Source organism: Polypterus senegalus, chromosome 6 (assembly GCF_016835505.1).
Source record: "Polypterus senegalus isolate Bchr_013 chromosome 6, ASM1683550v1, whole genome shotgun sequence".
NCBI lineage: Eukaryota > Metazoa > Chordata > Cladistia > Polypteriformes > Polypteridae > Polypterus > Polypterus senegalus.
The window spans coordinates 179,940,807-179,958,695 of record NC_053159.1 but is presented as its reverse complement, the minus strand read 5'-3'; the positions used below and the strand labels follow the sequence as shown (position 1 = coordinate 179,958,695).

General features: G+C 33.4%; 1 protein-coding gene across 2 annotated transcripts in view; it reads left to right on the top strand.

Annotated features, from left to right (window-relative positions):
- ola1 (Obg-like ATPase 1) overlaps positions 1-17,889 on the top strand; it is a 164,116-nt gene that overhangs the window by 93,757 nt on the left and 52,470 nt on the right. For both annotated transcript variants that reach the window (XM_039757650.1, XM_039757648.1), the window contains exons 5-7: positions 3,204-3,379; positions 7,285-7,365; positions 8,272-8,369. In XM_039757650.1, the coding sequence (XP_039613584.1) occupies positions 3,204-3,379; positions 7,285-7,365; positions 8,272-8,369 (355 nt within the window). The remainder of the gene's footprint in view (positions 1-3,203; positions 3,380-7,284; positions 7,366-8,271; positions 8,370-17,889) is intronic.

The window sequence follows — 17,889 nt, the reverse complement described above, 5'->3', positions numbered from 1 at the left end:
TGTAACATTATGTTCAAAGCTGACTGACGTCAATTGTTGAAGATCTTTTGAAGAAATAACAGGCATCTGAGCAAAATCAAGCCTGTAAGATAATGATTCAATGTGTTGATAGGTCAGATGCATCATATGATCATTAAGCAGGTAGAAGAGGGTATACTTTTTGTATTTCATTGGTTTTGTATCTTTATAAGAACTAGGCCATCTATATTCATCCCGCTGTCTGTTTCCAGCCCTACTGAATACAATCAACACTCGTCTGTCCTTTTCTAACTCATTTATCTAGTTCATGGTCATTGAGTCCTGCTGAACTACTCACCGTCATTTGACACGAGGCAGAAACCAACTGTAGATGGTGCAGTAATCTCTGACTGTTAATCCAGCTATGGCTAATAAAATAAAACAGCTGGAAAGTGTAAAACATCCATCCATCTATGGGTTATATTGCTGCACATGGGAAGGTTGCATAAATTCCACTCAGACAATAACCAAGCCAGAATGTGAAGGTACATGTGCCAATCACTCTGCAAACATGTCGCCCAAGAGTAAAAAAATGGATTCGAATTTTAAGAGCTAGTGGGAATGCTGACACATTTTTTAAGGTGGCATTTTACCATAAAAAGAACATAATGTTCACTTTTACTATATTTAAAATTAGACAAATAACGCTTTACTTGTTTTGGACTAATTTTTAAATTGAAGTAACAGAAATAAATATATTTTAAAAAGACTAAGAATGTTTTTCTCTGGCAGTGGGGCCAATAGCAAGGTATCATGTAGTTCTTAATGTAAAACACTAATCCTCTATACACTTATATAGATTCTAGGGGGCTTTCCCCCTGCTCGCTTTGCTCGACAAACCCCCTGGCCAGCGCTACGTGCCAGCCACTTCGCATCTTTGCCGCTCGTGTTGTGAAGAGGGGGGTTGAACGAACCCCAAGGAGAAGCAGTCTGTCCTCCGAAACCCCTTTTTAAACGGTGGTACAATGGGAAACAAATGCAGTTTTTCTTTTACTTCCTATTTGCTCAATCAGCTGCTGGCTTGCTGCTGCTGCCGTACCGCATGATCTGCATCTTGTGTAGCACTTCGAACGTTTAAAAGCCCATACAGCAGCTGTCCTACTCTTTGTCTTTTATTTCCGGCCCCGGACGTGGTTAAATCTCTTGGCACAAAGTCTCGTCTCACGGGATGTGAGTTCTTGATAGTTTATAATAATTTAAAAATGGAATAAGAATCTGAAAATCTAACAACATTACATTAAAGTGTGATAAATTCTGAAAAGAGTTATACCAAACTTATATATGTAGGCTTTAAAATAAGCCAGATTTAAAGCGTGACAAAAAAGTCACATAAAATCGTTGCACTTTTAGGCTTAGGATTTTATATAATTATAGAGTAGATTTAATAAGGTAACATATTCAAGTGAGATGAATTATTAAAAAATAAAGCATTCATAGAGGAATAGTACTGGTAAATTTTTAAATATACAATCACTTTTCAGACTTTAGTACTTGATACAGTTAGTCTCTAGGACAGACTTATAAATCAAGGGAAACTACTGATTACCTCTGCTTAATAATACATAAATATGATCTATATTGTTTATTTATCAAGAACCTTTAATGTTCTGTAGTTGTTGTAAAGTGCACACCAAGAAAAGGTTATGACAGGTAATATGTGCAAGCCATTTCAGTTTTGTTGTTGTTTGTTTCTGAAAGTTATCAAGTTAATGAAGTGAAAAATTAGAGCAGAACATAAGATAAATCTGTTGAATTGTGATAAACACTTCCTCACCTTATCTAGAAAGTTTTCCTTTTGTGGGGACCATAAAATAATTCAGAGATGATAATGCATGAATGTCATAGATTTTTACTATTGATGAAGGATGCTGTACTATTAAAATATAGAAGAAAGCCATTTGTATTCTGCATTAACTCTCAAAAAAATTACAGTGGAATACAGAGAAAAGAAACTTTTCGGGCATTGTAGCTAAGGTCCATTATATTTAAAGTCATTTTTGATAATCAATCCATCAAGTATGAAGTCTTGAAAAATGAAGAAAAGATGCCTTTAGGTATATGGCTGTTCGAGATTTAAAATTGTGTATCAAATCACAACTCTCCCCCCCCCACCCCAGCATATAAAGCAGCTTTTCAGTGGGTGTGGATTGAAGTTGTGATTATCCATTCAAAAGTTATTGCCACAGAAGTTTTCATAGTCTATTTATAACAATCCTGTATAACAGTAATTTACAAACGAAAAGACTGCAGGCTGAAATTTACAAGCTGTTAACGTGACAACCAAGTTGCTGTTTTGACTTACCAGAGCTTTGCCTTGTTATCTTTGCTCTCCCAATGCTGATGACCTGTATTGAATGTCAAGTGGCGGTCTTAACAGTTCAATTTGGCTTGTCCAAAAAAATCTTGCCATTGGTAATAGACTTTGACTACTAGAAAAAACTAATGTAGACATAGGCAAAATTAGTGAGTCATTGTTTTAAATAGGTGCCCTGAAAGCAATTCAGGGAAACAAGCAAATGGATGCACTGTCCTACATATGCTTTCTTCGAAGACCTTTAAGCAGTAATTAAAAAATATAAAGAAGTGTGAATGGTGCTACATGGTAACCGGATTGTTTCAGCAGAATGAACATGGTAAAATAAATTTTCTTAATTTGATTCTACTAATTGATTCTGAATTTATAGTGCAGACACTTATCTTTTTACACAACTTGTCATCGTTATTGGGTTTTTTTTTTAGGTACTTTTTCTTTGCTTATATTTAACAATCAAAACTTGTTTACCTTGTTAGCCAGTTTTTTCTACTTTTTACTTAGCAGTCAAAAGAGACTTAAACACCTTAATATATACTGTATATATTAATATATACCTAAATGGAACCATAAAAAGTTTAAAGCATGGGTATTGTGTTGCAGTTAGTTATTCAGTCCTGCTTGTCAAATTGCTATACATCATATATAAAAACATAATAAATTATTAAATGTGTAATTTCTAAGTACATATCATATGTAAAAATACTAGAAATGTTTCAATGCAAAAAAACACCAACATTAAAGAATATATCCAATGTTTAAGTGGTCCTGTCACGTGTCACAGTTCCATCACCAATGTCATAGTTCAGTAACATAAAGAAATGGCGGATGTGCATTATTTAACTAGGTTTTTCTAAAAAATTGTTCTTTTCAGGTGCTTTTGAAGATGAAGATATTATCCATGTTGAAGGAAACGTTGATCCTGTCCGGGATATTGAAATCATTCATGAAGAACTACGCCTGAAAGATGAAGAACTGATCATGCCAATTATAGACAAACTGGAGAAAGTAGCTGTGAGAGGGGGTGACAAGAAATTAAAACCTGAATATGTAAGTCAAAACCATGTTATGATTTCTCAAGTATAAGCTTTTGGTTGCCCTTGCCCAAGAAACGATTCACAGGCACAAGGTTAAATGTAAAGCAGCTCCATTTTTATTTTATTATTGTTATTATTTTTTCTTTTCATGTAGTTCAGAGTGTTCAGGGGTCAGGGGCCAGTTGTGTTAGAAATCATTAGTGGTGGGTTAGTTATTCAGCTGCTAACCCAGGGTCATAGATCTGGGCTAATGAAAGTAGGTCCATGCGTCTCTTTTCATATAAAGTGCTGCTGAAATCACTTCATGGCTCTGTCGGCTGGCTAATAATGAAATCCATCCAGTGACACCACAGAATCTCAAATACAGTACAGCATTTAAATGTTTGTTTTGCTGTAGTACTACTCTTATTCCTCCCCAATTTGCAGTTTCTCATTTAAACGTCATTTTTATACTTTGGAAACCTGGACAAAGACTAAAAAAAAGAAAAAACACTTTTTAGGACCTTGAAGAACAGGTTGTTTTTTCTCATAAGTCACACATATTGTGTATATGCGATTTTATGCAATTTGTTTCACTGCAATTTTGAGCATGCTGATTGGGGAAACAGAGTTACATGTTAACTTGTTTGAATATATTTGCCATTCAGATTTCATTTTGACACCAACACTTTTACAATGTAAAGATTTGGATGCTTAAGTTTTCATTGTTACATTTTTCTTTGTTGCTGTTTGTAGCTGATACAGCTGTCAGATGGAATCTGCCTCTAGGAGCCAGTAATTACTTTCCTTTCTATTGTGTGTGTGTGTATGTATGTGTGTATATATATACATATATATATATATATATATATATATATATATATATATATATATATATATATATATATATATATACACATATACACACATATACATATATATATATATCTACATATCTATGTATAATATATATGTATATATATATATATATAATATATATGTATATATACACACACACACACACATATATATGTATGTATATATGTATGTTTATGTTTACCTATGCAAATATGTAGCATTTAGCCTTCTGCCCAGTATAGCTCTTAAAACTTAAAAACAGAAAAAATGCTTATCTATATTTTGTTTTTATAGATATTGTGAATTTTACAAAGTGTTTTGTTTTGAAATATTTGGACTTTTAATTTTTTTTATATCTCTAACTTGGCAACAGAATACAAACCCGACCAAAGCACAAAAGACGAAGTAAGGAAATCATTTTCAGTGGAATATTTCTGTATTTTTTTTTTATGGACGCAGTCAATTCGAAGATTTTAAAGAAGGAAGACAAAGTGATTTTAGAACTAGAGGCCAGTAAGAGGGATAGCATGCATTCTTCTCATTTTGTATGATCAATTGAGCGTCTGACTATATGTAAGATTTGACCACTCATTGAATTAACAAGCTGGGCTATTTCACCTGCTGAATTTATTAGTACTCTGTTTCCCTGAAATAATCCCCTCTGACACTGCTTTCCCCCCTTCTTTTTTTAATACTGCTGCTATAGAAGCCATTCAGTGTTTGCAGGTGGCCACTGACGCACATAATTGCTGACAATTTTAGGCAATGAATAAAAATGATCTACATTACTTGTCAAAGGTTGTATACGTGGTGCCAAGTGAAAGCTATGGGAAGTCTTTTTATGGCTTAAAGACTAGTCCTTATGAAAGGTTGCATGGAGATTAGAAGTATTAATGAATTTCTGTTTCAAATAATATTGGTAAAGTGTTTTTTGATTAAATGATGATGTTCAAGGAAATAAATTTCATTTTTAGACTAAAGTAGAATGTTTGGTGCCTTTGTATTTGTTCTAAAATAGAATTTATATTGATGGACATTGTTTTGAGAATACACCATGTGTTAATATTTTAAACATTACCTCTGATTTATTGTATTTTTAGATAATGGACATTTTAGCTATTGTCTCTATAAATACAAACACCATGGTTGTTTGTGGTTCACTTTTTACAATTGTGAAAGTGTATTGTAAGCAGTGACATTTATCTAAAGTGGCATTCAAATTGCAGTAGTACTAAAAGTATTTATTTTTTCTTCGTATTTCTATAACAAGGGACCTGGTAGTTTATTTGACTTGCTAGGAATCACTAAATGACCAAGGGACAGGAACTGAACAAGCAGCTTAACAATTTTCTCCAGCTTCTTTCTTTAGTAGATATCACCTCAATCTGCTTTACAGTAATTGTTTATTTAATTTGCACTTTTGCTATGAGCACTGGCAGGTTAAGTGTCTTGCTCAGAGGTTAACAAAGGGGGTCTCTGGAACAGGCAAATTTATGGTATACACTCAAAACTCTTACTCTCAGAGTACCTACTAGAGTATTTAAAATTTGCTGAAATTATTAGTATATTGATTCTTAATAATTCTGGTCAATAGAATTGAAGAGTGTTGATAACCCCATACAGTGTGGTTGCATGTGTACTTTTTAAAATCCATTTTCATCAAAAAAGACAAGACAGAAACATAAGTAATGAACAAATAATAAAAATTAGACAGGAGTATAGTGTTGAATATGTGTTAAATACTTCCATGTTGAACTTTTTCTTTCAATTTTGTAACAGTATTTTTAGGCACTTCAATCTTATGTTGAATATTTGTATGCTACTTTTGTACTCAAAAAGATTTGTCAGCACAAAAATACTTTGATCATTGAATCATTTGCACAAAATCAATTTTGGAAGAGAAAATGCACTAGTCAATCTTAAATTGCAAAAAAAAAAAAAAGAATAAATAAATAAAAAGACCCCTAAAGTTTCTGGGTCTGCCAAACCCGCCCACACCAACCCCCACCAGCAAAAGCAAAGTTTGACCTCCTTCAACCTGCGTGTCTTTTATTAACACCTGCCTGTTAGGAGAACCTCGCCACACGCAGCTTTCAGTTTCATTGCCACGAAGCTGATGAGGAAAAGCACGAAAGGGTTCAGTTTGTGTCACTTGCCGTTTTGCTGTTTCCATTTCACAGACGATTAATCTTTTTCTGAGGAAAGGCCAGAGAAACAAAGTGCACTGGTCTCTTCCTGCAGTTGCTCCTTCTGAATGCACACTAGCTCACTAACTAAAAGGCCTTTAGATTTCCTGTGGAGAGAGATGTTCTGAAAGTGAATGCAGCTGGTTGGAGGTCATCAGTATGAGGTTTTTGCCATTGTGTAATTGAAGCTCTGGCAGTTTTTTCTTTTTTTTTTTTTCTTCCTATTTCATGCCGATCGAGGAAGGGGCTAGTGAGGGAGGGATGACAAAAATGTATGTTATATAAAAAAAAGGGTTTGACATGTCCTGCTAATTTTTATGGGCTGGATTCCCAATAACAGGTTCAGTTTCTTTATTACAATTTTTATAACTCCTTCCCCTCCTGGGTTTCCACCCTTTCCTCCATCAGATTTCCTTAATAGCACAGATATCTTGCTTGTGGTCTTAACCAAGAACAGCAGAAATAATGAATGTGGAAAACCATCTTGGAAAAAGCCTAACATTTCTCCTGCATAAACTATGCTAATTGGCACCTTACTTTAGCCTAGTCTGTGTTAGATTTTGAAGAGTAAATTGTTTGTGATAAATAGGAGTAAGATAAACACAGCTTGATGATATTTTGCAAACATGTTGTAAAGCTTATTCTTTCCATTGCACCAAATTAAATTTTGATAGCACTTTTTCCCCAAAAAGAATACTTTGCAAATAATAAAAACCTGTTATTCTTTATATTTAAGATTTTAAGTCCGCCACCTTTACCATTGCCAAGTGGTGTTAATTTTGGCGTTCAGATTGCCATACATTTAGGAAATAATTACACTGTGTCCTGCTGAGACGTTCCTTTTTATGTACTTTAATGACATCTTTTCCTAATTTCTTTTTTTTAATTTATACAGGACATAATATGTAAAATCAAGAGCTGGGTAATGGATGAGAAGAAGCATGTTCGTTTCTATCATGAATGGAACGATAAGGAGGTAAGACTTGTTATGTAAATTCACTTTATTAATGTGTCTACCTGAACGCTTTCATATACTCAGTAGTTCTAAATAGATTCAGGTTTAATATCAGTAAAATATTGCTGATGTATTGTGTTTTGCTTAAGAATAAAAAAAAATATAATGTGCTTGAGTTACTTTGTATCCAAGTGCACTATACATTATTTTCTGCCAATATATTGTTTTCCTTAACAATAAAAAGTGTGTTTAGTTTGAACTGCTTTGTCTCCAGGTACACTGCAATGTAATTTTTCTACAGCCTAAACTAAGTGAGATCTTTCATAGCAATTTACAGTTGATACCTCTCTGTTAAAAATAAAGCTTTTGGTGTAGATCCTCATTTTCATCTTTTTCAAATCCCCCTTATAATTTACAGTATTTGTTGTGAAAGAAGGTAAATGAGTAGATTTTAAAAATGTGAAACTTATCCCTCTTCACTGCGCAGAGTGTTGACGTTTTTACAAGGTGGTAATTGCTCTATTGAATTAAAAAAGGACATGCAAAGCACATGACCAGAAAGTTATTTTGTAAAACAATTTGTATGATTGTCTTAACAATATTTTGTCTAGTTAAATTTTAAGATGTCAGCTGTTTTTACACTTGCATATATTGTCATGGATGAATACTAAAAACTCATATGAGAAAATGCTTACCTTATCATTAGTGTTAATTTATAATTTTCACTACCAATAACATTTTGCACAGCCTAAAAAACAAATTAATTCGGGGGATCTTCTGATTTTTAGTGTACATTAAATGTGGTCTTTTGTAAATATTTACTGTAGGGCATTTATGCTTAGTGTGAAGCCTTAAAAACTGAATTTGTCCTAATTATTTCTGCTAGTGATTGTTATTGACTTGTTTTTTTCTGTCTTAATTACATAGATTGAGGTGTTGAACAAGCATTTATTTTTGACTTCAAAGCCAATGATTTATCTGGTGAACCTTTCAGAAAAAGACTACATTCGAAAGAAGAACAAGTGGTAAGTTTATGTTATGAGATGCAATTATATTATTTTTTGGGAAGCATCACGTTTTTATGGTGCACTCTTTTATTTTGATGACGATGATGATGGCTATATTATAGCTGGAAATTTATAATAAGAGTCAGTATTCCTGTAAATAAGCAGAGACATGTATGACAAATTCATGTGCTGTCTAAATGAAACCAGTTCTAATCATTGTTATATTTGCGTTAAGCTGTTTTCCTTCATTGATGTTGAATTTCAATTAAATTTGAGTTCTTTAAACTTGCAGCTTAATGAAAAAAATTAAAAAAAAACTTTATTCAGTTTATACTTTTTTTTAAGTCATACTGTATGTATTTTGTAAAATAATGTATAGGTTTTATGTAACCTTTTAGACTTTCAGTTAAAAAAAATAAAATAAAAAAAATCTTATAACAGAAACATTTACCTCCAACAGCTTCAGTGACCTGCTGCACCACTTTATAGTAGTTGACTTAGGAAATTAAAACTTGTGAATGCTGTTGTTAGCAGCACGCATAAACCTTTGATTATCATTTTACTGTAGTTTAATGTGTAGTTTAACTGTACTAGGCAGGCAGTCAATTTTAAGACAATTTAGTGACTTTGCATTTACGTGGCTTTAGTTTTGTCGTCCTCCAGCTGTTAGATTGCCATTTCTTTTCAGAAATCTGCATGGCAACAGTGACTGTTATAAGTGAAGTATAGCAATGTTTGTCTTTTGGTAAGAGAGTTTTACCCTAAGTGTAGTGTGTTATGAGTTCACATGAAAAAATATTGTTACATTTTTCTACATTTTGAAAATTATCCTATTTTTTTTTTAAATAACTATGTAACAGTAAGCATATCTGTGATCAAATACTCAAATCTGTAGTAATTAATTATAAAACTATTGTTTTTCATGGATACCCATTACTTGTGATTTAAATAAATCATCTACAAATTTAAAAATGAAGTATATTTAAAAATAATTGAATTGTAAAATGCAATTGTAAATCAGTTGTGATATGAGAGAGTGGTTAGAGGATTTGACCTTAAATTAAAATGCTGCAGATTGCATTTTACCTCAGACTCAGTGGTTGACCTTGTGCAAGTGCTATTCAATACAGAGAGAAACTATATAACATATATTTTTATTTATTAAATTACTTTTGTCATTATTTAATATTACACAAACGTAATTTTACTTATTAAGCAACATTCCGTATAAATAATGTACTTCCGTTGTAGCCTTTTATTATCTTTTTATAGATAAACCTGCCAAGTTTATTAGTCTAATAATTGTCTTCAGAAAGTCCAGCATTGATTTAAATGTTTAGGCCAGAAATGTAAAATTTAGTGAATAATATTGTGTAGTTTATTCTATATAGACTGCACAGAGTAATTCAAAAATAATCCCTGAGTATTGCATTTTGAAAACAATGTTCTAATCATTAAACAAACATTAACATTTATTTTGTGTATAATCATTATTGAAGAATTTGCTATTTACTATATTACTCATTTTAAACAGAAAATGTTAGATGATACTCAGACAGTACATATAGTACAAATGAAAATACTATACGTAAGAGGTTTGCTGAAATAAAATAGTATTGAAGTAGTAGTATTAAAAACTTAATCCTCAGAGAAAAAAGTAGCCATAGTTTTTCCTATGCATCACTTCAATACAAAAATTTCATGTCTAACTTTTTACGGGCCTTTTTAATTAATTGTGGTGATAATTATTGATGTTTTCTGTCTTTGTTTTGTTATTTTTCCCTTGTATTTAAAATAATTAATAGCCCAGCCTTCCAGAAGTATGTGTTATTACAAAATGCATTCAGTGACAATAAAAAGGCACAAAAGCAAACACATTTTTTTTAAGATTGTCTACGGCTTGTTTGGAGTTAGTTTACCATCGTTTTAAACCATAGCAAATAGCAAGTATCAGTTTTACAGATAATTTTTTTGTATTGTTTGTATAATATGTATATTAATTGTGTCCATATGTGTTTATGTAACAAGACATATACATCAAATATAACCATTCAGTGCTTTGTATGGCAGTAAGTTTTAAAAATAAAAAATGTTTGCGTTCCTATGCTTTTTGTTTATGAATATATAATGTACAGAAGAAGCATATATGGTATCTAGTTTTTATCATGCATACATATAACAATCCTTTATTTTTACAGGATTAAGATTAATAATGTAAGTTAAATCATAATTTAAATGTTTAACATAAGGAATTTTTGTCTGTTATTTGGGAATTGTGTTTGCATAAATGTATGTGTACTTACTGTATAATACACACACACAGAGTCCTTTTACAGAGATCAGGATTAATATTGTGAGTTAAAGCAGCACTCTGTAGTTATACCATTCCCTGCTCTTTGTACTTCATTAAGTACTTACAGGCACATGGTTTCAATTTTCCATTAAAAATTCTCATTTCCATATGATATCAAAGAGTGAGAAGGCTTTAAACTGAAAAGTAAACATTCATAGACTAGAAGCCAAAACAACAATTAATGTCAGATGTGCAAGTACACTAAATCATTAGAATACTATAATTGAGCATTTTGTTGTCCACTGTTTGTCCTGCATTTTATGTTTGACTTGTTTGCGTATGAAATGCTTTTTTAATTAAAATGTTTATGTGACTCAGTGAAAATAGTAGTAATGTTATGCATTGGTCAAGCCATCAGTCATTTAGACTTCTTGGTAAATGAGACTTTAGGGTCCAGACTAGATACACATTGCTTCTTCTGAGTTCTTCTCATTTTTTTTTTTTTTTTAAAATGTTCATAAAAAGTGAATGTTTCATTCATTGGTCAAAACAGATTCCTGTCCAAACAGTGCAGTGTTGTGGGCTGAGGTCCCCAGGCAAACATTTAAAATATCTGATTATTAATGAAGTTACTAGCTTTGGATTTTGCAGGTTATTAGGAAGTCTGAGAATATTAAAATGGTAATATTACAAATCTTAGGGGATGTTTGATGTGCATTGTGTTTGTAGTTTTAGATCTTACTCAGATCACTGTCTGTGTAAAGTTTGTACATTGAGGGTGTCCTGAGAGAGATTGTATTCTCATTCAAGAATAATACTATGCTTTTGTTTAAAGCTTCTGGGGTAGGTTCCAGTTGCCCATGAATATAAATTGTAATATCGTTGTGTTTTTTAATTGGTGCCAACTATGATTAAGTGTGGGTATGTTAATGAGTGTGCCCTATGTAGGTTACGGTCCTGCCTTGTGCCTAATGCTGCTGGAATAGATGTCACCTTCTGTGACACTAAACTGGATAACGCGGGTTGTGCAGCAATAATGCGACAAAAGGGAAAGGTGGCTGTAACTGAATTTCTGTTAGAAGGATTGTACCCATCTACTCTGAACAAAACACCTTTACTTACCACTTCTGGCACTGAGATGCAACAGGAGCTTAGTCATAGTTTCCTAGCAATAGGTAGAAATTTGCAAACAGCCCCCCTCACACCCCCTCCTTTTACAAACTTGACAGGTGCTTCATAAATGGGATGATTCATGAGTAGTGAAAAAAATTACTGTCTGCAACAGGAAGCAACTTCTTCTTTTTTTTTCTTGAATTTGTTATTACCTGACCTAAATACAATAAATCTCCAAAATTTTGACATAACATGTGTGCTGAGGTTACCTGAGGCTCACAGTAACAGTACTGACATCAAAGTTTGTTTGACATTTGATGAGTCAGTTGCCTACTCCAGAAATCTTCTCACACCTGTAACTGGGGATGATTACAGGTAGATCTCTGTAGCTCTAATTGTACAATAAATACTATTTCCAGACCCTAATGGTAGGCAGTCGGCTCCAGAGACGCCAGTCTGTGATTTAGCTGTCGCCAAAGCACCCCATGTTTTTTTTTTTTTTTTTTGTTCCTCTGCTTTCCTTCACCTTTGTCTGGGTACCAGTCGTGTTGATGACATGTTTGTAACTTATTCAAAGGAAACCATCAAATAATTGCAATTTGTGCTTTAATAATTAGCCAAAAAAAAGAGAATAATGAATATCAGGCTTCTTTAAGTGTGTGTGATTAATATGTTTCATTTGTAACCATATTTTATGTGTGTTGATGTGTCAGGGATTACAATTGTTTATATGTATTAATTGTGTAAAGTATCATGTATTTGCCAAAAGATGATAATGGTTTAAACTTATTTGGATTTTAGCATAATTGTAGTTGAAACATCAAAGCCAACCCAGCTGAGTGATGTTCCAAAGAGAACTTACCACATAGTCATGTTTCTGTAGAGTTTCTGCTGCCTGCTGTTGTTATTTTCCCTCAAGCTAGCCATTGACTACCCCCTGCACATCCCTGCTCATAAAAAATGATTGAGGAAGTATTTGTCATGTATTTATGAGCGGGAAGCATTGCGTGTTAGGGAATGGCATCTAGTGGAGCTGAAAGAGATCTTGAATTTATTTATTTTTTATGCAGCTTCTTTGCCATGGCTTTAATTCCCTGTTTATGTAGCATAGTTTTTGTATTAGAGAGCATATATTAGAGAAAATAAATTACTTCACTGCCTGGAATGCAAACAGTGGCTATGTCGTCTGGCCCAGCGTCACAATAAATTTCAGCTCTGCTTTTGGTTTGTTGACCATATTTAAATGTGATGCTGAAATGTCTCATGCCTTATCGACACACCTTTCTTTGTTTATCTTTTCAATTTCTGTTTAAAAATTTTCTGTAGTAGTTTATTTTAATTGACAGTCAGCTTGCATTATATTTTCATATGTATTTTTGGGAAATTTTTTTATGAAATCGGCACACTACTATTTACTTAATGAAAAAAAACTTTTGGTTCTCTCTTATCTTTTTTTTTTTTTAATAGGTGCTAGCACTAAGATGTATAAAACTTTGGAACTGTCGGCACAATTTAATTACCAGTTTCCAGAGAGGAGATCTGACAACACTCTATTTTTCATACTTACAGTACAGTAAAATACTCTGAAGATTAGGCTATTGTGTTCTCTAAGTAGGTGCATTGACCTTTAAAAAGGATGTTAAACTGGATCTGCTCCAAGCAAGTACTTACTGGTTTTACCAGAGTGTTGGATTAGTCACTCACTTGATTTACAATTAGGGCCTAGCCTCTGAAGGAAGTTGTCAAAGCAGCAGTGCCATTAATCGTCTACAGCGCAAGCTCTGTATTGTGTGTGTGTGTGTGTGTGTGTGTGTGTGTGTGTGTGTGTGTGTGGTTGGTTGGTTGTATTTGTGAATTGAAGAGGGCGGTAAATGGAGAGAGTGAGTCAGTTCAGTTATAATAGGTTATAATCTTTTATACTTGGCCTGCAGGTGGTGCTCTTAGATGGCAGGACATTACGTTAAAAAAGCAACTTTGCCAAATCCCTTAATGTTCAAATAGGTATCATCTAATTTATCAACAGAACATCTCAAGTCAGCAATAGTAAATGAATTGGCTTATTCATTTTACTTCTGTTGTGTTTAAAAGCTTTTCCCTTTTTAAACATTCTGGCAAAATATTATAGGGATTGAGCTTCACAGTTAAGCGCTTCTTAAAACTGCTAACATTTTAGAGTAGAAAAAACAGTTTTACACTTTTTTGTATGAAATGTTGAGATGAAGTGCTTAATTTTATTATGTTATGGTTTTTATATTAATTTTATAATTAACTTCCCTTTGCTTTCACTTCACTTTTCCTGGCAAAGAACGATATAATACTGCTTTTGAAAAAGTACTGTTTTTTCAGCTTGGTGCAATTTAATAATAACTTACAACAATTCTATTAGAATCTTGGTTTAAATTAGAAATCTCTGGATGTTACATTTGTGACAGACTATATAATCGATGTTTATATTAAAGTTTGAATATTTTTGTTTGTTATTTTTAATGTTTGATTATTTTCATAAATTAATATTTATTAACCTTGTAGCACAGGCACCAGTATTAGTGTTTTCTGGCTATACATGAGAAACATTTATGGTAATGGACAAAAATTAAACACTGATAAAAAGTAATTTGTGCATTGAGCCATCAAGTACGAACAGAACAGATTGAATGTACTGTGGCACTGCTTGGAGTGTTGCATGGGAAATGTAGCCATAGTCTCCCTTGAGAAAATCATAAATTATGACTTTCTTTTAGTGGATGAAACTGATCCCTCAGGCATAATTTCAAGATCTCCACTTAAAACCTTGATCTGGTGTAGAACTGGTGCTTAGGAACATCATAACATATTCATAACTTTGTGTTCATGCTAATAAAGCTACTGGCAGACCAAGCATTCTTTCCATACGGTATTCCTCTTGATCTGTGGTTCCAAACCTTTTCTATGCTCTGCACCCTTGCAAAATGTTGGATTTATGTTCGCACCCCTTATAACAATAGTATCACATTTGAAGGTGAAGTCAAATTTTGAATTTTTGAGCTGCAAATTGAAGCACATACAGAATTGAGGGTAAATAAATTTAGCTAAAAATATGCTTTTATCTTGTTGCACTATATATAAATTGAGCAATTTACCTTTATAAATTTCAATAATCTTGAAAATTTGTCCCCTGTGATGCTTACAGACTTGACTGACAACCTGGAGGTTGGGGTATCCCTCGAAACATTAAATGTTGGTTACGGAAATGACACACGAACAACGATTGAGGGGTTTGGGGAATTGGAAACCTCCCATGAAGCAATGAAACAAGCCTTGTCCACCGATAACACCTGCACTACAGTCCAAACACAGATGAGCCGTACAGTTAAAATTGCTGTGGTACTGCTTGCAAAACAAACCAAGACTTTGACCAAATTGTTGCAAATCAATACTAGACCTCACCCTTCCCTATGGATCCCAAATTCCCTTCACTTTAAAAAAAAAAAAAAAGTTATTAGCCTTTACGTGCTTGCTCACATACTAGTTTGAGGTTGCCAATCATTTGATTTTAAGTTACTTGCATCTTTAACCTTTTATCTCAAACTAATGCTTATCTGTTACCCCTTGTTGTTGAGTTCCATGCTACTATTCCTCAGGAAGCATCAACAAATTGAGTGTCTTCATTACTATAGTTTCTATGTCATTTTTATCCTCTCTTTTGAATTAAATGAAGAATTGTGTTCTTGACGTATCAGCCAGAAATATAGATAACAAGGCTTGTACACCTCTTTTATTTGCTTTTCAAAGAATTATTAAAAGTGACCTCTTAAAATACCATCTGTTTAAAAAAAAATAAAATAAATAAAAACACACTTTGTGCCCCCATACTTTGCTTCATCTTACATTAAAATCAATGTCTGAGACAGAAGTTGTTTTGAATGAGAAAGTTAATTTTCTTTAATGCAGATTCTTGTGGTGTAAAATATTTTATGTAGTTATATATTAATATGGTCCGTGATCATTTACAAGGATTATATAGTCTTCTAAAGATCAACAAATATTGAATTATAATCCTTCTGCTGTTGCTTTTTCAGACTGAATGGCTTAACAGAGCTGCAAAACAGTTGTAGTATACAGAAATACAATAGTACAGTAGTGTCTAAGTTGGTCCTAAGGTGCTGCTGTGTCACATGTGTGACAAGTTGTCAGAGTGAAGAAATACGTCTTAACATTTTTGTGAAATTTACAGTTAACATTTCAATTTACAGTTTTGCTCATGTTGTTAAATATGCTTACTTACTTACTCCCTACATAATACTGAGTGTTTACTTCATTGCCATGTTTACTATCTGGCTCCTTGTCCTGAAATGACTATATTACCTTATCCATAGCAGCAGTCTTCTGGTACTTCTAAATAATTTTCAGGTTCTCCTAGACCAGTTGAGATATGATCCTTCCAATGTGTTCTGGCTTTTCTCAAAGTGAATCAAGCCTAGTTTACTCTTTATATAAGATACTAGCCAACCCGCGACGTACCATACGCCGCATAATCAGGCCGGTTTTTTAATGATTTTTAAGCACAGGGAGAAAATTAACATTTGAAAAATCGGTAATGTAATAAATTAGCAAGAAAAGCAACATTGTAACAATGCACGGAACAAACCAACACACAGTCGTCCGTGACTGAAAACTGCCGGACCACCATCGCTCATGTGCCCACCTCCAATTTGTCACTTGAGTCGTTGTCGTCTTTGCACAGTCCAGATGCACCTGTGACTCACGTAGACTTTCCGTGTTCCTGCAGGAGCATCTAAGAAGACGCATGTTTGTCGCGGATGCGAGTTGCTGTATGTAGCGTGTAAAAACAGTTTGCTACGATGCACGTGGTCGTGCGTCGTAACCGAAAACTCGGTTTTTAAAGACTGCTTACTTCATTGTGTTTTAACCTCAGTTGTAAAGGATTGTTTTAAGGATCCCATGGGATATCTCTTGCAAACCGTTTTACATGCTGCATATGGCGATTCACCTCCGGCGTAGCTCCTTCCTGCGTGAGCCATAGGTGTCTTACTTGTCCGCCGTGCTTTCCATGGGTGTCTTGCCTTAGTGAAATATATATATAGATATTAGGAATCCTCACGACATGTCCTAACATCTTTGATTGTATTCTAGTGGTCTTGAAAAAAAGGGTTTCTAATCTGAAGCTTTACTACATTTTTGATTATCTCATTCTGTTATTACCTTATTTTAAGAACTTGATCTTGTTATTGCATTGTTTCGGGTCACTTCCTATATCTTCTGACTATACATTTGGATATTAATTTAAATATTAACATTACTTTTTTCAAAGGACATCATTTTCATTTTATCATTGCAGACTAGAACAATGTTTGCGAAACTGGCACTCTGAAGTAGACCATTTTTCTGATCACATTATACTCGGCTTGCTAAATATTCTGTTTACTTGCTGGAAATTAGTGTGGTGACACCCAAAGGAAAAAATCACTTCCCAACAACAGAGATCCATCCCTGTAGTAGTTTTGCTGGACAAACTCCATGCCTCTACTGTGCCTAAACATCCTGTTCATAGGGAATCACTAGCTTTTTATTCGAGGAGTATAAATACAGCATCAGCCCAGTTAGTGATATTTAGCATTGTGCAAAAAAAAAAAACTGCTCTTGGCTACTGAAGAGTACAAGTACATATTTCAAGATCATATCATATTTTAGGCTTGTGCATTACTCATTGTGGACCAATAATTTCTGTTTTAACAAAGACAAATACTGCTTTTAATTACACTCCTTATTTAATTAATTTTAAGCTTGTTGTACGCTTGAAATTCCCAGAACTGGGTTTATGCTTTATAAGAAATCAGGAAAATTAGAGGTCATATTTTAGTTAAGAGGAATTTATTCCATTTCAACCTCATTTGTAAATGATTGACATACATACAGTATTAACCATGCAAATTATAAGCAGTTATTTGACAAACTGCTAGATCAAGGACTTCAAGATGTTTAGCCTGTCCTTAAAAGGTAATTGCCCAAGTTTCCACATCAGAGTATTCATTTTGACACATTAAGGATGTATTGATTGTCTTGTGCATCACAGAGAATGTGTCTGCATTGCTGCTGTTCTATGCTTTTGGCATATAAAGACACTGGCATTAT